General features: G+C 44.4%; 1 protein-coding gene across 1 annotated transcript in view; it reads left to right on the top strand.

Annotated features, from left to right (window-relative positions):
- VAT1L (vesicle amine transport 1 like) overlaps positions 1–27,590 on the top strand; it is a 103,304-nt gene extending 75,714 nt beyond the window's left edge. Inside the window, exons 6-9 of the mRNA XM_075325856.1 lie at positions 4,382–4,437; positions 11,325–11,519; positions 13,949–14,032; positions 21,881–27,590. Of these exons, the coding sequence (XP_075181971.1) occupies positions 4,382–4,437; positions 11,325–11,519; positions 13,949–14,032; positions 21,881–21,979 (434 nt within the window). The 3' untranslated portion in view covers positions 21,980–27,590. The remainder of the gene's footprint in view (positions 1–4,381; positions 4,438–11,324; positions 11,520–13,948; positions 14,033–21,880) is intronic.
- Positions 27,591–27,866: the final 276 nt, after the last annotated feature.

Below are 27,866 nucleotides of genomic sequence, written 5' to 3'. Positions count from 1 at the left end.
ACAGATAAGGGTAAATGAGAACTTTTGCGCACTGCACTCAGACACAAAGGAGGGACAGTATATGGACTGGGGAGCAACGCAAAAGGAGAAGGAAATAAATGTACAACTGGAGAACTCACACAGCATGCAGAACCACAACTTGTAGATCACCATAGAACTGGATGACAACAGGAACCGAGGGAGCAGAAGCTATGTTCGGCACTCAACCCCAGAATCCATGGTAATGGTAATCAGCAGCCTGAGCTCCCAGCAGCAGATGATCACCAGCCAGCATGAATTAACTCCTGCTGTAATGGAGAGCAGTGAAGCCAGAACCATACGCTGCCCTTGACAGGCTGTGCAACTAAGGAATAACAGGCTGTTTGTCGGACCATGACACCCAGCAAGTGCAACGCCAAACACCGTACGCCACTAATGCTCTCAGTGAAATCTGATTTCCTTTAGCTTCCATCAATGTAAAATGCTTTAATAGTTCCATAAGGCTTTTAATGGCAATGGGCCCAAGTCATCCTTTATAGGTTTTTGTTTATTTTTAACTCATTTTTGTTTTGCATACATTGAGTTTTTTGTGTAAAATTCTTCACAATGGCTCACCTTATTTTTGCCTTTAAACTCTTTTGAGACTCCTTGACATTAAAATTGCAACGCAAAGAAGGAAAAGTCATGGAATACGGTAGCGGGACCCCTATAGACTTCATTCAAGGTACAATAACAGCTCAGTATTACATTGCTTTGGTGGTAGAACCTGCGGTACGACCATTTCGCCAAAATGGCCCATGAGACGTTTTACAGCGTCAGGCTGTATGCTCCTCAACTGTGTGTAGCCTTCATGGTCTAAATGTCCTACCGTGGTCTACAGTGTCTCCGGACGTGTCCCCATTGAGCACATCTGAGACCTTTATTGGTCGGTATTTGCAATGGTAGCTGCCAGCAGAGGATCTTGATGACTTACCCAAGTGCCTTCAGCACAGCAAAACATTCCTCAGGCAATCATAATAACCTTATTGATAATTAAAGCTGTAATTGTCGGCGCTCATACTAGATAGTAAATATTCTATTGGTTCGTACTTGCAATGGTAGCTGCCAGCAGAGGATCTTGATGACTTATCCAAGTGCATTCAGCACAGCAGATCATTCCTCAGACAATCATTAGTAGCCTTAATGATAACATCCAAGGCTGTAATTGTTGGCGCTCATACTAGATACTGAATATTCTATTAGTCGATAGTTGCAATGGTAGCTGCCAGCAGAGGATCTTGATGACTTGCTCAAGTGCATTCAGCACAGCAGACCATTCCTCAGACAATCATTAGTAGCCTTAGTGATAACATCCAAGGCTGTAATTGTTGGCGCTCATACTAGATACTGAATATTCTATTAGTCGATAGTTGCAATGGTAGCTGCCAGCAGAGGATCTTGATGACTTACCAAGTGCATTCAGCACAGCAGAGCATTCCTCAGACCATCATTAACAACCTTATTGATAATACCCAAGGCTGTAATTGTCGGCGCTAATACTAGATACTGAATATTCTATTGGTTGATAGTTGCAATGGTAGCTGGCAGCAGAGGATCTTGATGACTTGCTCAAGTGCATTCAGCACAGCAGACCATTCCTCAGACAATCATTAGTAGCCTTAGTGATAATACCCAAGGCTGTAATTGTCGGCGCTCATAGTAGATACTGAATATTCTATTGGTCGGTATTTGCAATGGTAGCTGCTAGCAGAGGATCTTGATGACTTACCCAAGTGCATTTATCACAGCAGAACATTCCTCAGACAATTATTAGTAGCCTTATTGATAATCAAGGCTGTATTTGTTGGCACTCATACTAGATACTGAAAAAATTGAGATCTTTTGAAAATATTATTACCAATTTTTCATCATTTGCAGATCATTTACATGTCTAACCATCTTGTGATTTCCATACCTCCAGCCATCCTGTGATTTCTATACCTCCTTAACTTTACCTCCTTGCTGTTGTACTTTCGATGTTGAGGAACATATTAGCTCATAAAGTGAGTTCTTCTGCTAAAATGTTGCAAGACTGGCACAAAATTTAATTTGTGCATAAAAACATTTTAGGATGAAAACTGGAGAAGTTTTGCACCAATATTTTGTAACTTTTGAAAAAGTTGTGAATGATGAATCGGACAAAAATATCTGTAACCACCGAACCTCACATGAGAAAATAAATAGGCGAACACGCTGTCACGCTAAGTACCAAGCGCACGGCAAAAGGGAAGGGAAACACTGTGTCCAGGGAAAGGGAAGATGGTGACCCCTGACCAAACCTACTGCTGGTCCCTGGGGTCCCACACCACCATAAATAGGTTCCGCATCTATGCGTCAAGCCGGATACCTAACCCTAGGTATCCCTACTGCCGGGCCCTAAATGGGGAACCCCACTAAACAACTATAGAAGACACAAGAGAGGAAAGCATGAATTACTTATCATTAGATAACTCAGGTAGAAGTTCAGCAGAGTTTTCAGCAACAAAACCGCAGAGGAGTACAAGCCACCTGCTTGCAACCTCGGCTTAAAGGAACTGAAAAATATCACCAGCACCAGTCCCAGGGAGGAAGGAGTGTTTAATCATCAAGAGAATAGTGATGATCAACAGCTGGATGAAAGTCAAGCTCCTGCTGGGTCCAAAAGGGAGAGATATGAGCCCGGCTGGAAAGCTACCTATACTAATGAATAATGACAGCAAGAACAATAGAAAGTCAGGAAGCATTCTGCTCTGCCAAATGCTATTACCTTCTATGGTCAGAAACCACATGACTGTCTGTCACCCGTGACACACATATAGACTTTGAAAAAAGTGCAAATGAAAAGAATAAGTCAGAACAGAAGAAAAACACCCAAAAACTAACAAAACAAAGGCAATAATAAATTGTTCCCATCAGGTCAGCTTTTATGGGGTGTCTCTCTGTCTCAGTGTCTTGTTCCCTTTAAATAATTTTACCACCTCAAATTCTATTATTTCCATATTCCTCTAAATGTAATCTGTGATAATATTCACATAGCAAAATACAGACACTGCCCACTATGTGATATAATTGGCAAAGAATTGTTTTCTAATTAACAGTGTATTAATTTCCAAGTTATCACTGTATATTTGGCACATACTTAATGGTCCTTTTATTAACTATTTCATTGTCAGGAGCTTAGAGAAAGGAAATTACGGCTGCTGAAGGACAAGCATACCACAGAGTGACGTGTTCAGGCCTGCTAACACAAGCCTGGACCCACTGGAACACTATTGACCTTGACTTAGGCTAGGGCTACAAAAATTCAGCCAAATCCCAGGGTGAGGAGATTGCAGAATTTCATGCAGTCTTACTCTTCTCCTTGTATATCAATTATTGTCCTTTTCCAGACCCATCAATGATCACAATAATTCTACTCTCCCAATGACTCAGTATTTCACACAACTGCTCAGTGTAGTAACTTTTTATGCTCTGCATCCATCACTTCAATTATCACTCCTGCTGCTCAGTTGTATCCTGTATGGTGATGATAGACCCTAAAAATATCTTTTGTTGGGGTATAAAATTCATGCAGATTATTCCCCGTTCATGTAGGTGAAGTAATCTCTTATAACGCACTGACGGCTTGCAGACTTCGCTTCCTAAGCGATGTACCGTCATTAGTAAATAAAAGTATAAAAGCACAAATCCAAGGTCGGGACAGTAAAACCAGCCTGAGGAGAGTGAAAACAGGTTACAGAATTTCATGCAGTCTTACTCTTTTCTTTATATACTAATTATTGTCCTTTTTCAGACCCATCGATGGTCACGTAATGCAACTCTCCAAATGACTCAGCATTTCACACAGCTGCTCAGTGTAGTAACTCTTTATGCTCTGGATCCATCACTTCAAATATCATTCCTGTTACTCAGTTGTATCCTGTTTGGCAATGTTAGACCTTAAAAATATCTTTTGTTAGTGGATAAAATTTACGTAGAGAATTCCTCGTTCATGTTGGTGAAGTAGTCTCTAATAACAAGCACTAACCACCTCCAGGTTTTGTTTTCTAAACAACGTACCAGGAAGCACAAATCCAAGGTTGGGACATTAAAACCAAAAAATAACAAACGTTTTGATAAAGGATCAGGAGCTTAGATTATTGTCTACATTACTGTCTGAAGTGTAGTACTGTGTAAAGGCTAACACCACTTTTCTTGTTTTTGGGATATATTTCGACATTTTTCTGAGCTGCAATACCAGCCACAGCCTGTAGACAAGAGTAGCGCTGTTTCATTAATGCTATGTTAGATTGAATGACTTTATGACTAATTTCTGTAAATATTAGGTTCTGCAGTAGGAACTTTGTGGTTTACAGCTTTCATTTGTGTTCATATGTATTTGCAGGTTCATCCAATATGGTTACCGGTGAAACAAAAAGTTTCTTCAGTTTCGCCAAATCTGTGAGTATCAACAATTAAGAATTATTCATAATTAATAACCAAATTTGGGCCTAAAAACCCATAATGAATTCCTAACATTAATCAAAAGCATTAAAGAGTACAAAAAAAACCTTGTGAATTTAGTATATAGGGTAAAAGCATACTTTATACTAGAGGACCCCACCTTTCTGACCTTGGGAGCCACATTCAGTTTTGAAAGAGCATTGTGAGCCACATTCAGCTCTGAGAGAGGGTCGCGAGCCACATCCAGCTCTGAGAGAGGGTAACTAGCCACATTCAGCTGAGAGAGGTTCGCAAGCCACATTTAGCTCTGAGAGAGGGTCACGAGCCGCATCCAGCTCTGAGAGAGGGTCGTGAGCCATATCCAGCTCAGATGGAGGGTCACGAGCCACATTCAGCTCTGAGAAAGGGTCGCGAGCCTCATCCAGCTCTGTGAGAGTGTCGTAAGCCACATCCAGCTCCGAGAGAGGGTCGTGAGCCACATCCAGCTCCGAGAGAGGGTAACCAGCCAAATTCAGCTGAGAGAGGTTTGCAAGCCAGCCACTTTCGGCTCCGAGAGAGGATCACGAGCCACATCCAGCTCTAAGAGAGGGTCGCGAGCCATATCCAGCTCTGAGAGAGGTTCGCAAACCACATCCAGCTCTGACAGAGGGTCGTAAACCACATTCAGCTCTGAGAGAGGGTCGTAAGTCACATCCAGATATGAGAGAGATTCACAAACCACATCCAGCTCTGAGAGAGGGTCGTAAGCCACATCCAGATATGAGAGAGATTCACAAACCACATCCATCTCTGAGAGAGGGTCGCGAGCCACATCCAGCTCTGAGAGAGGATAACCAGCCAGATTCAGCTGAGAGAGGTTCGCAAGCCACATTCAGCTCTGAGAAAGGGTCACGAGCCGCATCCAGCTCTGAGAGAGGGTCGTGAGCCATATCCAGCTCAGAGGGAGGGTCACAAGCCACATTCAGCTCTGAGAAAGGGTCGCGAGCCTCATCCAGCTCTGTGAGAGTGTCGTGAGCCACATCCAGCTCCGAGAGAGGGTAACCAGCCAAATTCAGCTGAGAGAGATTTGCGAGCCACATCCAGCTCTGAGAGAGGTTCAAAAGCCACATTCAGCTCTAAGAGAGGGTCACGAGTCGCATCCAGCTCTGAGACAGGGTCACAATCCACATTCAGCTGAGAGAGGTCACCAGCCACATCCAGCTCTGAGAGAGGGTCGTGAGCCACGTTCATCTCTGAGAGAGGGTCACCAGCTACATTCAGCTCTGAGAGAGAGTCATGAGCCACATCTAGCTCTGAGATAGGGTAACCAGACACATTCAGCTGAGAGAGGTTTGCAAGCCAGCCACATTCAGCTCCGAGAGAGGGTCACGAGCCACATCCAGCTCTAAGAGAGGGTCGCGAGCCATATCCAGCTCTGAGAGAGGTTCGCAAACCACATCCAGCTCTGACAGAGGGTCGCAAACCACATTCAGCTCTAAGAGAGGGTCACGAGTCGCATCCAGCTCTGAGACAGGGTCACAATCCACATTCAGCTGAGAGAGGTCACCAGCCACATCCAGCTCTGAGAGAGGGTCGTGAGCCACGTTCATCTCTGAGAGAGGGTCACCAGCTTCATTCAGCTCTGAGAGAGAGTCATGAGCCACATCTAGCTCTGAGATAGGGTAACCAGACACATTCAGCTGAGAGAGGTTTGCAAGCCAGCCACATTCAGCTCCGAGAGAGGGTCACGAGCCATATCCAGCTCTAAGAGAGGGTCGCGAGCCATATCCAGCTCTGAGAGAGGTTCGCAAACCACATCCAGCTCTGACAGAGGGTCGCAAACCACATTCAGCTCTGAGAGAGGGTCGTAAGCCACATCCAGATATGAGAGAGATTCACAAACCACATCCAGCTCTGAGAGAGGGTCGCGAGCCACATCCAGCTCTGAGAGAGGGTAACCAGCCACATTCAGCTGAGAGAGGTTCGCAAGCCACATTCAGCTCTGAGAAAGGGTCACGAGCCGCATCCAGCTCTGAGAGAGGTTCTCAAAGCACATCCAGCTCTGAGAGAGGCTCGCAAGCCACATTCAGCTCTGGGAGAGGGTTCTAAGCCACATCCAGCTCTGAGAGAGGGTTGCGGGCCGTATCCAGCTCTAAGAGAGGTTCACAAACCACATCCAGCTCTGAGAGAGGGTCTCAAGCCACATCCAGCTCTGAGAGAGGGTCCTGAGCGACATCCAGCTCTGATAGAGGTTCGCGAGCTGTATACAGCTCCGTAAGAGGTTTGCGAGACACATCCAGCTCTGACAGAAAGTCGTGAGCCACATTCAGGTCTGAGAGATAGGTTCACGAGCCACATCCAGCTTTCACCAACCTCAATGTAATGAAACCCAGAGCCCCCATTAGGGGTATAACGACAGCTAAAGCTCTTCCACAGAAACCACACCGAGTCAGTATACCAAGATCCAGGGGTCCAACCTTCCCCCCATTTAGATCTGGTCTTCTATGTGAGGCTGCTCACAAAAGTCATCATCTAGAGATCTGCTCTTCATAGTTGTCGGCTAGCTCTGGTGCTTATGCACCAAACTGGAAGACAGCTGAGAGCCACAAACCATTGGTCTGTGAGACAAAAGTTGGGGACCCCTGCTGTATACGATGACATTGGGAGCACCGCTTCTTCTCCAAAGTAGACACCTGGATGTGACAGTCGCTATTCACTGTGGCATCAAAAGGTTTAAATGGCCAGTATTGGAAACATCACAGATCCAGGCTGTTGTAGTGGGATGTCAGCTATATATAATGCCACATAAATGCTTCCAGAACGCACTAAGTTGAACCTACAATTACGTCCATATGTGGAAAGGCTTTCAAAAGGTTGTCAAAAAGGTACTACCACAAGTGATGCCAAATGTATGGTTGACCAGTTGGTTATGGCTTGACTGCTGAGAGCGCCAATAAAACCTGAAAGGGAGGAGCAGCGAAGGTTAGGTTCGGTGGCACATACACCATTTGATGTGTTGCAATTTCTAAAATGTTGCGTGCTAAAAGAGGCACTGTTATAGAGAAGATAGAAAGTGGGCTTCATCCCAGAGATTAGTCCAGTATTTCTCAACTCCAGTCCTCAAGACCCACCAACAGATCATGTTTTCAGGTTTTCCTCAATCAGATGTTCAGGATTTCCTTAATGTTGCACAGGTGATGGAATTATTCCTTGTCTAAAATTGAGGAAAACCTGAAAACATGATCTGTTGGTGGGTCTTGAGGACTGGAGTTTAGAAACACTGGATTAGTCCCAATAGTTGGAGTTCCACCAAGTAGATATTGACAGAATATTCTCTTGATCAATATAACTATAAACCACTTATGAATATAGGATGTAGGTTGGGGCTCCGCATCCTAAAACGGAAATTGTAAATAGTCATTTGAAAAGCGGCAACTAGATTATTACGTGTGATGGAGGTCTCTCCTAATGATGAGAGGATAGAAAAGGTTGGCATGTTGAGCTTAGAAAAAAAGAAGCCTCCGAGAAGATCATGTAGTACATGTGTGGTCAATACAAAAAAACTGACTCATAATTTATTCCTTACAAGGACATTGTTAGGTATGGAGGAAAGTTCATGCCGACATCAAACTATGAAAGGGTTCTTTACAGTTAGAGCAGTCAGACTACGTAATGCCTGACCATAAAAGTTATTAATAGTAGACAGCTTTTAAAAAAAGGTCTGGATGCCTTTTGTGAGAGAACAGAATCCATTTTGATCCTGTAATGTCCATCTTGTCTTATATCTAATTATGTCATAGGGTTCGGCTAACACTGATGGGTGGGGAAGTTTCACATTTCCATTCACGCCCCTAGTCCTTATTGGTGCATAGTTCAGAGGGAATCTTTCCTTTGTCTATGACGCTATATGAACTGGTCACATGTACTAATTAAGGACAATTCTTTGAGTTCATCATACTAAACGTGTGTGCTGTATTGATTTCCTGAGTGCTCGTAAAACAAATCGTATTAATTTGGAGTTCAAGAGCCATAGGAGAGTTTATTTCGCTCTCACTTTCTATCTATATATATAATTGCCTTATTCTGTCTGTCTGTCTGTCTTGCTCCAAAATTGTGTCCTTACGGTGACACAAAGCTGATTGGCCGCTGGGCTCGCCATGGCCCCGCCCCCCCGCACGGATTGGCTGCTCGCCTCGGCTCCGCCCCCCATGGATTGGTCGCTCGCCTCGGCCTGGCCCCGCCCTCCGCATGGATTGCCCGCTCGCCTCGGCCCTCCGCACGCATCGCCAGACATAACCTTGCGCTGCTGGGATCGTGACGGAGCCTGTGTACGCTGGTAACCATTATACACATTGGGTAACTAAGGTCCCTTGGTTACCCGATGTGTATCATAGTTACCAGTGTACACCGGCTCCTTCACGATCCCAGCAGCGCCACACATAACCTTGCGATGCTGGGATCTTGACGGAGCCGGTGAACGCTGGTAACCATTATACACATCGGGTAACTAAGGTCCCTTAGTTACCCGATGTGTATCATAGTTACCAGTGTACACCGGCTCCTTCACGATCCCAACAGCGCCAGACATAACCTTGCGATGCTGGGATCTTGACGGAGCCCGTGAACGCTGGTAACCATTATACACATCGGGTAACTAAGGTCCCTTGGTTACCCGATGTGTATCATAGTTACCAGTGTACACCGGCTCCTTCACGATCCCAGCAGCGCCACACATAACCTTGCGATGCTGGGATCTTGACGGAGCTGGTGAACGCTGGTAACCATTATACACATCGGGTAACTAAGGTCCCTTAGTTACCCGATGTGTATCATAGTTACCAGTGTACACCGGCTCCCGGTACACATGTGCAGGGAGCCGGCATTATACTCCTCTCCCCCCAGGACTACTCCTCCTATTACAGTCCTCCTATTATACTCCTCTCTGAGTATAATAGGAGAACTATTATACCATGGGGGATGGAGCACGATGGGGTGCACAGCATGGGGGATGTAGCACGATGGGGGGTGCGCAGCATGAGGGATGTAGCACGATGGGGAGTGCGCAGCATGGGGGATGGAGCACGATGGGGAGTGTGCAGCATGGGGGATGGAGCACGATGGGGGGTGCGCAGCATGGGGGATGGAGCACGATGGGGGGTGCGCAGCATGGGGGATGGAGCACGATCGGGAGTGCGCAGCATGGAGGATGGAGCACGATGGGGAGTGAGCAGCATGGGGGATGGAGCACGATGGGGAGTGCGCAGCATGGGGGATGGATCACGATGGGGGGTGCGCAGCATCGGGGATGGAGCACGATGGGGAGTGCGCAGCATGGGGGATGGAGCACGATGGGGGGTGCGCAGCATCGGGGATGGAGCACGATGGGGAATGTGCAGCATAGGGGATGGAGCACTATGGGGGATGGAGCACGATGGGGGATGCGCAGCATGGGGGATGGAGCACGATGGGAGGTGCACACCTCCCCCCAACACACACACACACAACACACCACACACACACTGGGAACCTCAAACACCGCCCTACACAGACACCCACACACACAGACAACGCCGCACACACACAACACCCAACACACAAACACCGTGGCATACATAAATATACGCACATACCGCACAACACACACATTGCACAAAACATACCTTCCCCCAAAACACACCACACCCACACAAACCGCGCAACGCACACACAACGCGACAGACACACAGCGCTCCACAAACAACGCAACACACATACAACACCGCTCTCACCCCCCGCCACACCCAGACAACACCCAGAACATGTACAGCACCCTACACAAACACTTGGTAACTACACACAACAACATCTATATATATATATGTATATATATATATATATATAACAAAAATCATACATGAACTACACAATACGTAAATTCTAGAATACCCGATGCGTAGAATCGGGCCACCTTCTAGTTAACCAATAATATTGTAGGTTATAAATAATCTAATGATAATGTGTAGTGGGATCAGAAATGATGGTCTTGATGGACCGGTGTCTTTTTTTTCACCCCCTGAATAAAGAGATGACTCCTTCACCATTCACTTTTGAGGGACTTCCAAAATTAACCAAATATTCTTGCTTGTCTACTTTTGGCCACATTCCAAGGTGGGGCCCCATTGGTGCCACTGTCGCTCCCAGATGTTACCTCCCAATACGGGACCCCATTGGTGCCACCGTTGCTACCAGATATTACCTCCCAAGATGGGACCTGAATGGTGCCACCCTTGCTCCCAGATGTTACCTCACAAGAAGGGACCCCATTGGTGCCACAGTTGCTCCCAGATATTACCTCCCAAGACGGGACCCCATTGGTGCCATCGTCGCTCCCAGATATTACCTCCCAAGACGGGACCCCATTGGTGCTACCGTTGCTCATAGATGTTACCTCCCAAGAAGGGACCCCATTGGTGCCACTGTTGCTCCCAGATATTACCTCCCAAGACAGGACCCCATTGATGCCACCATTGCTCCCAGATGTTACCTTCTAAGACGGAACCCCATTAGTTCCATTGTTGCTCCCATATGTTACTTCCCAACACGGGACCCCATTAGTGCCACCGTCGCTTCCAGATGTTACTTCCAAAGACGGGACCCCATTGGTGCTACCATTGCTCCCAGATGTTACTTTCCAAGATGGGACTCCATTGGTGCCACCGTTAGTCCCAGATGTTACCTCTAAGACGGGGCCCCATTGGTGCCACCATTACTCTCAGATGTTGGGTCAGAGAAAACTTCTTTAATGGGGCACTATAAGTACCAAAATGTTGGACCATTATTTCTTTACAATGACACCAGGCATTTCTAAAGAGTAATATGGAATGTCAAATCTCCAGGGCTGATACCTAATATTTTTCTATTTTCAGTGGTGGCAAGTGGAAAAAGTCAACCCCATCAAATTATACGAAGAGAACAAAATTATGTCCGGGTTCTCGCTGCTCAACCTGCTGTTCAAGCAAGGACGAGCCGGCGTGATAAGAGGCGTTGTAGAGAAGCTTCTAGACTTGTACAATCAGAAGAAGATCAAACCATTGGTGGATTCGTTGTGGGCATTGGAAGAGGTACCGTCGTCATGTCATTGATGTTACCGCCATGTGCTGAAGTGTTCCCCATCCCCACATCAAAGGGATTGTTGTTTCTCGATAGAACATTGCCCTGTATTCTGAGTGTCTAGGATGGTGCTTGACATTTTCTTCAGCGCATCTCCTACGTATTTGACATTTGTCAAGAATGCTTGACATCTGTGGATGCAGTTCCTTTGAATTAACAGATCTTCCCGGTGGATTTAGGCAAGGCCTGTGCATGGCAAGTTATTACCGAGGCGTTTTATCATCAGCCCTATGGCTTTTTCACATTTCATGCTCGGTGTCTGCTTGTCATATGCACTGGGAAAGGTTCCTGCTGCATCCTACAGATAAGTTCCCGCTCACTAGATGGAGGCCGGGGGACTGTAATTATTTACCCTTTGGGCTGATATACCTTGGTTATTCTATTTTGTACTGCGCTGTTTGTTTCAGAGGAATCTGTTAGAGGTTTTTTTTATACAATTTTCTTCAGCATGGAAAGTAATGAATCTTTGCAAATCATTTTATCAGATGATTTGTCTTCATTTCTGTTAAGAAAAAAATTGCATGCAAGTGGTCTCTACACCTCTGCGTTTTACTTGGCTTCAGCTGCATTGATATAAGAACATGCTCATTTGGAGTACACGTGATGGCAGTGATGGGTTAGCTGCTGTTTCCTCTTCTAAGTGTTGAGCATGCTTATTTGGAGTACAAATAACGGCAATGATGGGTCAAGTCCTGTCTTCTCCTCTGAGTGTTGAGCATGGTCATTTGGAGTACAGATGATGGCAGCAGTGATGGGTCAGCTACTGTCTCCTCCTCTGACTGTTGAGAATGGTCATTTAGAGTACAGATGATTTCAGTGATGGGTCATCATCTGATCCTCTGAGTGTTGAGAACGATTATTTGGAGTACACATGATTGCAGTGATGAATCAGCACCTGTTTCCTCCTCTGAGTGTTGAGCATGCTCATTTGGAGTACAGATAATGGCAGCAGTGATGGTTCAGCTCCTTTTTCTTCTTCTTGAGAATGCCTATTTAGAGTTTAGATGATTTCAGTGCTGGGTCAGCTCCTGTCTCCTCTGAGCGTTGAGCATGTTCATATGGACTACACATGATGTAAGTGATGGGTCAGCTCCTGTCTCCTCCTCTGAGTGCTGAGCATGCTCATTTGGAGTACAGATGATTGCAGTGATGGATCAGCTGCTGTCTTTTCCTCTGAGTGTTGAGCATGCTCATTTGGAGTACAGATGCTGGGTCAGCTCCTGTCTCCTCCTCTGAGTGCTGACCTTATCATAACAATCTCTTGCAGCAGCTCATCCCCAGAGTTAGGGAGACACAGTTGCTGACCGATCACTGCCATCATCTGTTCTCCAAATGAAAACGATCTGTTATATATGTAGCTGAAGAAAACAAATAGACTAGCGAAAAGCCTTGGTTTGGAAGCCACTTACATTCATTTTTTACAGGAATGAAGACACATTCCATAATTAAGTGATTTGCAAAGTTTCCGAACTTTCCATTCTGGACAAAATGATAAAAAAAAAAATAAAGTTTTAGTTACTCTTTTTAAAAAACATAAAAAAATAAAAATATATGATATCTCGTGGCATACAAGTGGCACACCACTCTATTTGAGAATTGTGCCGTGGTTCACTCCACTATTTGCGTAGCATACAAAGTAAACAATCTAGGCATGCTATGCTAAAACTGTATCTGAAAGTATACTATATTTTTATGGGGGGGTGTCAGTAGGAACCTATTGGTGATACCTATACTGTAGTAATCGTTGGAGGTGCACGTACGCAGATCCTCCCGATGTATACCTTCAATGTGTAAGGAGTCATACAGAGACTTGGAAGGGTGAGGTTAGAGTACTTCTTTGCAGAAGACGTCTTCGAAGCAGGACCGTGCATAAGAAAAAATGTTCATTGGGCTCCTTGACTTTTACCACTACATAGCCCCCATTTGAGATAAGGAGGGCTTAATAATCAATAATCCATTCCATGTTGGATGAAAAATCGGTAGAAGTTCCTATTGTCTGATTTATCCCTCACTTGCTTGGTCATTGAGAAAACCCTACATAAACGAGGAACCCTAGGTTAGATCTTCTTCTTTGGAGACCTCATAAAAACCACTTTGAATGTCCCAAGTTAAAACTGAGCTCCACAAATGGATGAGAAGTTTGGATATCCTCTGAAAACCAGCATTATTCTTAGAAGAAGAAGAAAGCCTTGCCTAAAAGTCCCCCTATGCACCCTTTGCGAAACATCACATAGTAATGGTCAAGGAGGCAAAATAGACTTTTACAACCTTACACATGGGGTTCCCATGAGATTTCCTCATGAAATTAAACTTTACAATGTCATTAACGTTGGATATTTTCTTTTTTGAGCAAATATTTCTGATTTTTTGGGGGTTCCAGGTGAAAGAGGCAATGCAGAGAATCCATGACAGAGGGAACATTGGAAAGCTGATATTAGATGTGGAGAAGGCTCCAACTCCGTTGGTAAGTACAAACTTCGGTATTTCACCTTGTCTCCCATTTAGCAATGGTCAGCTCTCAGGCTTCACCTTCCTGGTGGGCTTGTGGTTCTTCACACCCTGAATTGGCCAAACTGCAATCCAAAGCACCGGGGAAGATATGAAGTCTTGACGATTCATCTCACATTAGAGTTTGAGCTGGAACTCTAGAAAAAAATGTAGAATGAGCCTTGGGGTATGCCAATTTTTGTTACCAATCTACCGAAAGGTTGCACCTCTGGAGAACCATTTGGACCAGGAAATGGGGGTGGGCAGCACTGACCTTGAAGGGGTTGTACACTTTATTGAAAAATTTACTAACATGTCACAATTACTTAAATTCGAAAGTTCTGGATAGGATAGAGGTGCACAGATAGGGCAGTACCCTAAGGAACACTGCAGATCGCAAAAAAAAAACGGAAGGAGGGTTACATGCAGTCAAAAGCTAGATAGATATATAGATAATTAGATAGAAGATAGATGGATAGATAGATAATTAGATAGATAGATAGATGCACAGATAGAGGGTTAGATAGATAGATAGATAGATAGATAGATGAGAAAGACATATATAATGTCCCACTGCCCAGCATTTTGTAATCTTGCACCCTTTAGTGCCTTTCATGTGGCACTAAAGGGTGCTTAGCCTTGTAGTTAGCCAAAAAATAAATAAATAATTAAAATAAACGACGTTGGGTCCCCCCTATTTTTTGTAGCCAGCTAGGGTGAAGCAGACGGCTGCAGACCACAGCTGGCAGCTTCACCTAGGCTGGTAATCCAAAACAGAGGGAACCTCACACTGTTATTTTAAATTAAATAAAAAATTTAAAACAAAAAACGTGGGGTTCCCACAAATTGGATCACTAGCCAAAGTAAAGCGGACATCTGTGGTCTGGTATTCTCAGCCTAGGGAGGTCCACGGTTATTGGACCCTCCCCAGCCTAAAAATAGCAGGCTGCAGCCACACCAAAAGTGTAGATGCTCCAATCCTGGCACTACACCCCAGCTAATCCCGTTGCCCTGGTGTGGTGGCAAAAGGGGTAATATATGAGGTTGATACCAGCCGTGTAATCTCACCTGGCATCAAGCCCTGGCATTAGTGATGTCACGGCGTCTATCAGATACCCGACATCACTAGCCCAGTCAGTAATAAAAAAATAGACGACAAACATATTTTTATTTGAAAAAAACACTCCCCAAAATATTCCCTCTTTCACTAATTTATTGGAAAGAAAAAACTAAGAAATAAGAAATAAGGGGGTCCACGACGATCCATACCATACTCACTGTCCCAATCATGAAGAACAGAATGTTCCCCATTGGCTGGGAGAGCAGTGCACTGTCCTGAGCTAACATCATGAGATCAGCCCAGGTCACTGCAGGGCATAACGAGCGCCGACATCATGAGGTTAACTAGGTACATTACATGTGGTGATGAATTGAGAGAAACTCGTGACATCAGCGCTCATCACTGAGTTCAATGACCACCGCCATCTCACCGCAAGTCTCGCGTGCGGCCGGAGAATGTGACTAGCGGTGACGTCATGAGCTCCCGCGAGACTGGAGGTGATATCGCTGCAGGCAATGGTACTCAGTGACGAGCGCTGATGTCAGGAGTGCAGCAGAGATCGTCACAGCAGGTAATGATCTGAGCTACACTCCTGACTGCAGCGCTCCTCATCCCCGCAGCTGCTGACACTGCTGTTTGAGCAGACGCTGACACACTGTAGTGCGAGCAGCCAAAGGGGCTGGCGCCGGAGTGGGACACAGACTGCAGGGGCACCCGATGGAAGCCACACGGAAGTGCTTCCAGGGATTTTGTGGAACCATTAACTTGTATTGGGTTACGGTCCGTTATTAAGGAACAGAATAGGACATGGTCCATAATTACAGAACGGACATGAGGCATCCGATGTGTTTGTTTTGTAGGAACTGATGGCACACGGAAGTGCTTCTGTGTGCCATCCAATCCTACACAGAACACATTGAAAAGATGGTCTTCTCTGTGGGTCCGCAAAAAAACAGGAACTGACATGGACCAAGGGATCGGTCATATGAATGAGCCCTTAATCATTATTTGGACCTCCAGTGAGCCAGGCAGACCCCGATTCTTATGCCGGCGTCACACGGTACGATATATCGGGCGATATGTCGTCGGGGTCACGTCGTTAGTGACGCACATCCAGCATCGTGTGACATATCGTACCGTGTGACACCTCCGAACGACTGTGAACGAGCAAAAATACTCACCTTATCGTTGCTCATTGACACGTCGCTCATTTTCAAAATGTCCGTCCTCCTTCTGTGCTCCGGTTGTTCATCGTTCCCGAGGCAGCACAGGTCGCTCCGTGTGACACCCCAGGAACGACAAACACACCTTACCTGGGTTCCGCCGGCAATGCGGTAGGAAGGAGGTGGGCGGATGTTACGTCCCGCTCATCTCCGCCCCTCCGCTTCTATTGGCCGGCGGCTGTGTGACGTCGATGTGACGTCGAACGTCCCTCCCCCTTCAGGAAGAGGATGTTCGCCGCCCACAGCGAGGTTGTGCGGGAGGTAAGTACGTGTGACGCAGGTTACCTACTTTGTGCACCACGGGCAATGAATTGCCTGTGACGCACAAATGACAGGGGCGGGTGCGATCGCTCATGTGACGCCGGAATGTCTATAGCTGGTTCTACAAACAAGTTAATGACCTCCCAACTCCTCCATTCTCATCTCCGGCAATGATCAATGTGTTTTGACAGGGAAAATTGAAGAAAGCCACAAGCAAAAGGCTTTAGAAGTAGGTTATCTCATACAGAACAAAACATTCACAAATTATCTTCTCAAAGTCATCCAGTAGGGAAGACTCAGCAGGCCCCATGAAACTCGTCCAATCCCCCCGATATTGACCGACTTTAGTCTATTGCGTACAGGGACCTTTGGCCCTGATGGAAACAGACAAATACAACTTTCCATTCAGATTCCCACTTGCCATGATTGAGGCGCCACGGTGGATGGAGGACCAGCGTTTTCTGTTGTAGCAATCGGTGGGGGAACAATCACCAGCATTGAACATTTTAGACTGGAACACTCCTTCGAAAGCTTTTTTTCACCTCTTGCCTGCTACTAAAACAACCAATTAAGTGCCCGTTGGAGTTGTCACACATTTTTCCCCCAAAACGAGACCTTGTAAATTTGCGTTATTACAGATTTACTATCCAGGGTGTTGAGGATTTAATATTTTAGACTGGAACACTCCTTCGGATGTTTTATTCACCTCTTGCCTGCTACTAAAACAGCCAGTAAGGGGCCCGTTGGACTTGTCACCCATTTTTTCCCCGCAAAACGAGACCTTTGAAATTTGCATTATAAAAGATTTATAATCCAGGATGTTAATTCTTATTTGTGGTCTAAGGGTGACCAGTAGTTTCTTTATCTTGGCTCAAAACTTCACACAAGAAGACGACACTGATGTATGTCACCGTTATCCGTCTTGTGCTCCACCATGGACGACTTAACCGGGGAAAATCCGGTAGCGCGCTGTGTTCGCCGGAGACTGATAAAGCATCTGATGTGACTATATTTCCTCTCTCCTCCTCCCGTAAACCCAAGGCTCAGTATTACCAACTTTAAACAGCGTATGCCCGTGCGCCGTTAACAGAATGACTCTTATTTTGGAGCCGTTGAGTTAATTCGGGCTGACACTGTTGATGCGGAGTGTGATATTACCACATGCTGCTGCAGTATGCAAACAAAAAAAGATTTTACCAATTATCCTCCGGGCGTCTGTTCCAAAAAAAAAAAAAATGGTTGATGTATTGTCGCTGTACTATGTCCACCATCTGGCACAACAGAAACTAAAATTATTCAATATGCTCGCTGCTACTCTGTCTCCAACCAACTGTGAAGCCCAAATGACTGGGGGTCTTGAAGGCTCTCTTGGCTGCTTTCTACGTAGCATATGGTTCATGCATCCTCTTATATTCTCCGCAGTGGATGATCCATACTTCTTGGAGGGTTTCTGACTATAAGCTGCTCACAAATTTTCCACCTGCTGGGATCCTTGGTCCTTGGGATCATCTACATGCAAGGATCCTTGGTCCTTGGGATCATCTATAAGCAAACCTGGCACTAAGGGTTCGATTTCCCTTTAGCACCTCCGAAGGAAAAACTAAGAATTGCACACAGCCCAGTCAAATCAATGGGTTGTCTACTTTCTTGAGGACCGGACAGGTCCTCCAAAGAGATGTTCTTGGTAACCAGCTTTTCACTCTTACCATTTACCAAACAAAATGGACTAGACGATAGCTGGAAAAACAAACGAAAAATCTCCAACACTCAGGATGATAGATGATTGTGATCTTTATTTGTCAACACGTTTCAGAGTAATTCTCCTTCTTCAGGACACAAATCATTATCGATGCTTCTATTTTTTTTATTTATTTTTTTTAATCGATGTGGGTAGATGAAGGGGTTAAAGGTTGTGCTGCGTGGAAGAAATCCCCAACACTCAGGATGATAATTGATCATGATCTTTATTTGTCAACGCGTTTCACAGTAAATCTCCTTCTTCAAGACAAAAATCACAGCGCGGCCTTTAACCCCTTCATCTACCCACATCCATTTAAAAAAATTGAAGCATCCATGTGATTTTGGTCCTGAAGAAGGAGAAATATTCCGAAACGCGTTGACAAATAACGATCACGATCATCTATCGTCCTGAGTGTTGGGGATTTCTTATACGGAAACGCAACCTTTAACCCCTTCTTGATTAAAAGAAATGGAGGCACTGGTGACTCAAGAACAAAATTAATACTTTAATTGATTATGAGTTTTGGTAGAGTTATCCTTTAAATAATACCTGATTAGTGTTGAGTGGACCCGGATCGGCAAAATCCGGATCCGCACGATTCGAGAGTCCGATCCGAGTCTGACCAGTACCCGGGATTCAGGGTTCACGATCCGGATCCGGAATGTTTTTTTTTTTGTTTCTCTCGCGCTCTCCCTCTCCCTTTCCCTTTCCCTCTCCCTCCCCCTCCCTCTACCCCTCCCCCTCCCTCCCCCTCCCTCCCTCTCCCTCTCCACCTCCCTCCCTCTCCCCCTCCCCCTCCCTCTCCCCCTCCTCCTCCTCCTCCCCCTCCCTCTCCCCCTCCTCCTCCCTCTCCCTCTCCCCCTCCCCCTCCCCCTCCCTCTCCCTCTCCCTCTCCTTCTCCCCCTCCCTCTCTCTCTCTCTCTCTCTCTCTTCCCCGGATCCAGCTCCCCATTCATTAACATAGCCGCGGATCGGATCCGGACTTCGGCGGCAACCCAATCCGGATCCGTCGGACCCGGATTATAACCGATCCGCTCAAATCTATACCTGATGTTTAATTCCCACCTCCAATAAATCATTAGTACATGTGAAATTATGTTATTAGAGAAAGCTGCTTCTTTCTCTTCCTGGACTGATCTTTTGTTTTCAAAATTCTTAATATGTTTTGTGAAAACAGACTTTCCCATTGCTGAGATAGAAGATGGCAGTTGGTGCTCATAAAGTTCTATGGAGAACTGGATATCTGCCTCTAGCTTCTTATTATGCTTACCGGGCGAGCAGAGATTTTAGCGGACCCATTGGGCCACAACACACAGAAAACCCAGATGGCCTCGACTACAGAACCACACCTGGTTTTCATTAGAGCCTCTGATGGTGAAGGTGTTGCGCTGCAGGTGTGAGTCTGGGTGCCACTCAGGAAGACTGGTGCTGCGACGGCTGGTCCCAGGGGTACGGAAGTAATAGTCTCTGGAGATAGGTAACAGCAGCAGGTGTCGAGGGTTCACCCTGGATGCATGGATGTGGCAGTAGCTGGTCAGGCTACTTCACGGCAGCGGGTATCATGGTTAGCGGCTAGCATGGCAGCTTGTAGCAGCAGCGGCAGGTTACGGATGTCAGTAGCAGTATGCTGGAATACAAACATAGAAAAAAAGGGAGCTAGCAAGATCTGAAATTGGCATGCATCATATCAAAGGTGCAAATTCACAGATTTATTCCAACTGTACTACAATAAAAAATTAGATTTTTAGCAAATAATTGATCAATTCTTTGAGCCACCCCTGCCAACGTCACGGCAAATCTCAATAGGGGGGTCCTACACTATATTATGTATTTAATGTGCCATGCGGCCTCCTAGATGAAGTTAAAAGCAGAACCATAATGGAGCACACATACCTGTAACCTGTATATATAACCGCTTCTATGTTGCAAAAGAGGCAATTATGGATAGAGGCCAGCCCAGGTCCCAGCATGTGGAGCAAGTTCTACACATACATAGAAGCGGTTATATATACAGGTTACAGGTATGTGTGCTCCATTATGGTTCTGCTTTTAACTTTATCTAGGAGGCCGCATGGCACATGAAATACAGAATATAGTGTAGGACCCCCCTATTGAGATTTGCCGTGACGTTGGCAGGGGTGGCTCAAAGAATTGATCAATTATTTGCTAAAAATCTCATTTATATTACAGTACAGTTGGAATAAATCTGTGAATTTGCACTTTTTATATGATGCATGCCATTTTCAGATCGTGCTGGCTTCCCTCTCTTTCTGTTTGGTTGTAGTTATGCTGTAAATGTCTGGTGGCTGGTCACCACCATGCTATGCACGCCTGATCTTGGTTTGCAATATATTCCTCCTGTTGGTAGCTGTTCACATTCAGTTTCCTCACCCTTTCCACAGGCATTGCTAATTAAGCACCATACTTGGATCTGGTCCGCCTTTATCAATGGTTGCTGTCTGGCACTGGGAGGATCAGTTCTGATATAGTCCTGGTATGGTGCAGAGCTTGCTCCACATGCTGGGACCTGGGCTGGTCTCTATCCACAATTGCCTCTTTTGCAACATAGAAGCGGTTATATATACAGGTTACAGGTATGTGTGCTCCATTATGGTTCTGCTTTTAACTTTATCTAGGAGGCCGCATGGCACATGAAATACAGAATATAGTGTAGGACCCCCCTATTGAGATTTGCCGTGACGTTGGCAGGGGTGTCTCAAAGAATTGATCAATTATTTGCTAAAATTCTCATTTATATTATAGTACAGTTGGAATAAATCTGTGAATTTGCACTTTTTATATGATGCATGCCATTTTCAGATCGTGCTGGCTCCCCTCTCTTCCTGGAATACAAACATGTGTAAGCAGCAGAAATTAGCACAATGTAATAGCAGCAGCAGCACAGTGCTAGGGGACCTGAGAACTAGCAACGTGTAAGACTCGTTGGCTAGGCACTTCCTAAAGGAAGGAAGTACCTTAAATACCTACAGCCTCTCAGCTGAGCTGAGAGGCACTTCCGGGTTAAGGGTGCGCTGGCCCTTTAAGAAAGGGGGTGTGGCCCCGCACAAGCCCACAGCCTCCGGGAGACAGCAGCATGGGAAGGGAACGGAGGGTCCACCGCAGGAAGAACAGACGGGTGAGTCAGCCAACGTACATGTCAGGGGAGGGAAGCAGGGCCATGCTTGGACATCGGTGTGGACGTTACACTCCTCCCTCTCTATCTGTCTCTGCCTATAGCTCCTCCTCTTGCACAGAATTTTAGAAGCACCAACTCTCATTTCCTATCTCTGTAATGGGAAAATTTGTCTTCAATGAAGACAGATTTTACCCATGAACTGAGAATGAATGATCAGTCCAGGAGGTGAAATATGCATATTTCTCTAATGAGATATATTACAAAGTTGTTTATTCTAATGTATACTACCGATTTATAAAATAAAAATTAAAACAATGGTTACCCTTTAAGTCTTAAATATTTTTTAGATATGTTGATCAGTGGTTTCCACAAACTCTACTCACAAAACTTCTGCTTGCATGTAGATGGCTAACGACAGTACAGAAACCAGTGAGGCTGGAGAAGAAGAAGAAGACCACGAGGGCGACACTGAAAATAAGGAAAGGATGCCCTTCATCCAGTGATAGAGGTTGTGTCTGATGAAAGATTCAAAAACGGGAAAAAAAAACTCTCCTCTGTGCATCAGTGAACAAACTTGCTGTAGTACACTGTGTGTTGTATTTGTCTGCAGTGAGCTGAGCTACTGTATAAACCGTTGTGTATATTGTGGCAGTAAGTGCCTACTTGGCAGCCTTTAGTAAGTGTAGCGATGTGTGAAAACAAGCCTGTGATAAACTTTTAAAATGCAGGAAAAAATATCATTACAACTTAAAAATGGACCCTTCACCTCCTGGCTACTAGGGAGCTTAGGACAGTTAGTGAATGAGAACCACTCAGGCAAATATAGAGCTGATTTGTTTTACAGCTCCTGTTAAATTAAAGCCAAGCTCAATGACTAAACGCTGCCAGTGAGCTCCACTGCCACCTCAACTCAAGTGCCAACCCTTTCTCAGTATTACTATGTTTTATTGTTGTGCCATATAGTCATCCATGTCACCTTTATACCACAGGATATTAACCCTAGGAAGACCCTATCGTCAGGAAAGTGCCAAGAGCCTTATGTCATTGTAGGTCACTTGATGGCCACATCTTCATTGCAACAAACCCTAAATTATAAGCCTTTTTAGAACTTAGTGTCTCAGACACCTACCATCACTTTTATAATGATGTCTACTATTTTTTCCTCTACGTTGTTTGCCACAAGCATCCAATTAGTGAAAATTCTCCACCTAAAGTCACCAATCTATAAATATCTAACAGACCATGCCAAGTGCAAAAGGGGGCTAGTTCAGGGGGGTATCACTCTTTTTTGGTTAAAACCAATGAAGAACTACATTGGTAACTAAAAAAAGGGGGTATGGCTTTGGTCATAGGGTCACAGAATAGAGTTTGAGGACAAAATAACCTTATTACTCTTATGCCCTAGGTGGCTAACATACTAAAGGATCCAGCGTGTTATGATCCCCCTTTCCATGTAGCGGCCCTGGATAGAGTTGTGATTCTAAAATTTAGGTCCTGCCATTTTTTTGGAAAATAGTCAAGGAATTGAATTTTTAATAACTTGACACAAGAAGACGACTTGTGGACATTTATTTACTGATGATTTTACGGTATTGAATTGTTTTGTCGCACTTGTCTTTTATACTCTCGTGGTGTAAAACCGTAAAATCCTGTGAGTCCGTGGTGTTTGTATGATAATAGATTGTGAATATTTAAGAGAACACACCAGGAAAACAGACACATTAGGTTTTATGTAGTGCAGAGCTCCTAGAGGGCGGGGCATAAAGCCTATCTTGATTTTTCTGGCTCCACCCCTGCAGAGCCATGTGCAAGGCAACAGTGTTTTTCTGTAATGTTTCTTTGAGGGATTACAAAGAAAAAAAATATGAAAATTCATTAAAAGAAATTCAGGATTTTAGTAATGTTACGTGGTACTAAATGTCAGTATTTTTTATGGTTTAAGTAAGTCTGAAAAAAGCTAATATTCAAAGAAAATGGAAAAAATGTCAGGATTCAACAATTGTTGACAACACATGATTAAAGGACAATTCCCTGAGAACCAGAAAGTGCAATTACATTTCACAATAAGGCATAGGGACAACTAAAGTAGCTGTACGGTGTGAGGACTTCCACAAACAACCTCCACTAACAACCTCCACAGCTTTTACAGAGTTGAGCAAAAAGATTTGCACTGACTAAGACCAGCGTCCAGTCTGGTTCTCCGCAGTTGCTGATCCAGGGCTTTTGTGGCAAACATTCTTGGTCCAGTATCCTGGGCACCTATGGTGTTTACTAAAAACAGGAGACAACTAAGCGCAATAGGGTTTTAACTGAGACTGATACGTAGGGGAACCTCACCTGTAAGGTTGTGAGAGCCACAACCAACTGGAAGCATATAGACAAAATGGCTACTGCAGACCCAGGTATAAAGCTATAAAATAGAGATGGTGGGTGAATCGCTCTTGCTGCTGTGAAGAGATGAATCATGAAGTTCTCAGTATGTGATTTTTTTTTCTACGCGTTTCAGAGACAAACTCCTTCATTAGGAAAATCAGAGTTCTGTGATTATCCTGATGAAGGAGGCCATCTCAACGTGTTTCGGAGACAATCGCCTTCATCAGGAAATTCACAGTTCTTTGATTTTCCTGATGAAGGAGCTTGTCTACGAAACATGTTGAATAAATCACATATTGGGACCTTCCTGAGCCATCTCTTCATGGCAGTGAGGGCTGTTCAACCACCATCTCCATTTTATCTTGTTTACTAGATGCCTCAACATCATGTTGTCTGAGGCCTAGTCACGAGGCTTCATGCTGCACCATCACATGTGTCGCACCATGATACCGCAGGTCCTAATAAATGCTGGTGGCTCCGAGGACCCGGCAGCAAAGTTGAATTGTGAAAGGGGCTGAAAAGACAAAAAAAGCGCAACAGGCTCCTAACTGTGTGTAAATAGGAGAATGAGTGAAGGTGATGCCCTCACCTGATGGAGTTGTGAGAGGCACAACTGTAGAAGCATAAAATAAGCGGTTGCTGTGGCTCCACGGTATACAGAGATCAAAGGATAGCAGACAATGGATGTAGTCCACGCTGCCAGCGATTCAATGATTTCGACCTACAAAGTGAAGAACATGCGGTTTATTGAAGTCTACTCGTTTCGAAATCTACTGGTTTCTTCATCATGGTTTGTCCTGATAAAGAAACTAATGGGAATCGAAACGTGTACACTTTAAGAAACCACATATTCTTCACTCCCTAGTCTGAACTCCATTGAATCGCTGGCAGCACGGACAACATCCATTGTCTCCTATCCTTTGATGGCAGCAGAAATGAAGACTCCCCAAGGTTCAGTTGACACAGGACTAGACTAGATGTCAGACCCGAACAGTGTGAATCTTTTTTTCTGAACTCTACTTCTTGACATAATGTGAGAGTGGGATATCTATTTTTTTTTTAAAAAAATAGTACTGTCAAGAGGACCCTTGGTAATTCTCAGCCCTAAACTCAGGCCCAATTTCACACTAAGCTGAACACCTGGGATATATGCACATGACATCTTTTAGATGCCGGTCTTGTTTTCCCTGGAGCATCTTCTTTGACATCTTTCCATCCAACCGAAAGCTACCTAAAAAATGTTCAGGCAACTTTTCTTAACCACTTCACGGTTTTCAAAGCTTGGTTAAAAGAAGTTCAAAAAGACTAAACCTGCACAGCAATGAAGATAGGCCGGAGTTAAACCCTTTCAATCCTCATTACAATTCGCATTATATGGCAGATTTTTGTGACGGTACCTGTAGGTGGAAAGCCCCTCTTAAGGAATATTCAAGTGTTTCACCATAAATAACCATCCATAAGTATTTATTACTGGTATATACCAAGCAGTATTAATCTATATTCCTGTAAAGACGTCACTTGAAGCTCCTGGGCCCCAAAGCACAATCTGTAACCACGTGTCATGTATAAAAGTGTTATCTTTTTACATGGTAGAGGGCTTTAGGCTCCCTCAACCACCAAGGCCCAGGTGTGAATGCTACCTTAGAACTTTCTATAGATACTCAACTATGTGGACCTGGATTATAGCTTTCAATTCAATCACCTTATAATTTCTATCATGAATGGATAAATTAGACTGTATGCCGCTATGTGTATGGAAGTTAGGCCGACTTTATGGTATGGGAGCCTTTACCGTAACTTAGGCTAACTTTATGGTATGGAAGCCTTTACCGTAAGTTAGGCTGATTTTATGGTATGGGAGCCTTTACCGTAAGTTAGGCCGACTTTATGATATGGGAACCTTTACCTAAGTTAGGCTAACTTTATGGTATGGAAGCCTTTACTGTAAGTTAGGCCGACTTTACGGTATGGGAGCCTTTACCGTAAGTTATGCCAACTTTAGGGTATGGAAGCCTTTACCGTAAGTTAGGCTGATTTTATGGTATGGGAGCCTTTACCATAAGTTAGGCCGACTTTATGGTATGGGAACCTTTAGCATTAGTTAGGCCAACTTTAGGGTACGGAAGCCTGTACCGTAATTTAGGCTGACTTTAGTCTAATGTGTATGGAAGTTAGGCCGGCTTTAGGGTATGGAAGCCTCTACCGTTAGTTAGGCCGACTTTAGTCTAATGTATATGAAAGTTAGTCCGGCTTTAGGATATGGGAGCCTCTACCGTTAGTTAGGCCGACTTTAGTCTAATGTATATGAAAGTTAGTCCGGCTTTAGGATATGGGAGCCTTTACCGTAAGTTAGGCCGACTTTAGTCTAATGTGTATGGAAGTTAGGCTGACTTTAGGGTATGGCAGCCTTTACCGTAAGTTAGGCCAAATTTGGTCTAATGTGTATGGAAATTAGGCCGACTGTAGGGTATGGAAGCCTTTACCGTAAGTTAGGCCGTCTTTAGTCTGTATGGAAGTTAGGCCAACTTTAGGGTATTGGAGCCTTTACAGTAAGAAGCCTGGAGTCATTATTTCTTACATTTCTCAGTGTTAAAATCCTAGTATCCCCCTCCACATTATTTGATTCTAGCCATTGTTAGGGGGGTCTCGCTGTTTGATTCCCATGATCTAGAAATTATCAACAGTGTTGTGGATACTGGATAACTTTTTGTACCCGGAATACCACTTTACAGTTTCCATTAACTGTTAAGGAGATTGAACACCTTAGATACTCTATGGCCCGACAGCTATTCCTCCTGGTCATCCCATATACAAAAGTAAGCCAAAGCCGTAATCTTCCAATGGCTGCTCATCTCCCGTGAGGACAAAGGTTGGGGTATGTTGAAGTTCAACATGCCTGATCCTTTTCTCGTTTAACATCTGCTTTTGTGTAAATGGTACCCATACACAATAGAAAACTGTCAGTCGAATCATAACCGGCAGCTATGTCTTGGTGGTGTATCTCCTCAAGAATAAAAGGATTGGCAATCCAAAACTGGACATTTTTGGATCTTATCTCTCCCGATAGATGTTGGGGGGGCGTCGGCTGGGCGCCATACACAGTAGACTGCTGACCAAGCCCGCCAATATCGTCAGATTTGGCCTACATTAGTGTATGGAGACCTTGAGTCAGGAAACCTCCTTTGGTCTCCTCGCTAAAATCGTTCAGCTAATATGCCACACATTAGAAGAGGGGTCTTATCTAAATGCTGTGAACTTGACTCTCTCATCTCATTACTTGGTATAATCTAATGTTTTTGCATTCTCTGGTGAAGAATCGGGAATGAGAACTCCAACGATCGAATTCAGAGGTCATGTAGAAAAAGCACTCTAGGGTCTATAAACTCTTTTGGCAAGAGAATGCCACAATTTGTACTATTTCACCATTGCTAAATACCATACCAACCCTTCCAGCATGAAAATCCAATTAACTGGGTGAAAATGTACTGTTAACCCTATAGTATTGCTCACTGGTCCATTTTACGCTAACCAGATACCAAGTTCTGAATCGTTCCTCTCTTATTGACTCCTGTTATTCCTCGTTTTGCCTTAATATTGTACAGTCTGCAACCAAGGCCAATGTGAAAAGGAGCGAAACGTTGTTCGGTTGTGTTTGTCGCTGTAGAGCTTTTGTTACCGTGTGCCTACAAAACTGTTTACATGAAAAAGTACCATATATAAATAAAAAAAAGATCAGCATTAGTACCGCAGGGGTGTTATGTCTTTATTCTGCCAATATCACCTGAACACTAAGGTCCTCCAGATTAATCATTGTTATTTCTCCAATTTTCTGGTGTATTATTATTATTATTATTAATAATAATAATAAACCCATATGCGAATACAAGACAAAAAAGTGACTTAAGCATGTATTTTATTATTATTATTAATAATAATAATAATAATAATAATAATAAACCCACATGCGAATACAAGACAAAAAAGTGACTTAAAAATGTATTTTAATATTAATTATGA

Source organism: Anomaloglossus baeobatrachus, chromosome 10 (assembly GCF_048569485.1).
Source record: "Anomaloglossus baeobatrachus isolate aAnoBae1 chromosome 10, aAnoBae1.hap1, whole genome shotgun sequence".
NCBI classification, from domain to species: Eukaryota; Metazoa; Chordata; class Amphibia; order Anura; family Aromobatidae; genus Anomaloglossus; species Anomaloglossus baeobatrachus.
This window is presented reverse-complemented; position numbering and strand designations above follow the sequence as displayed.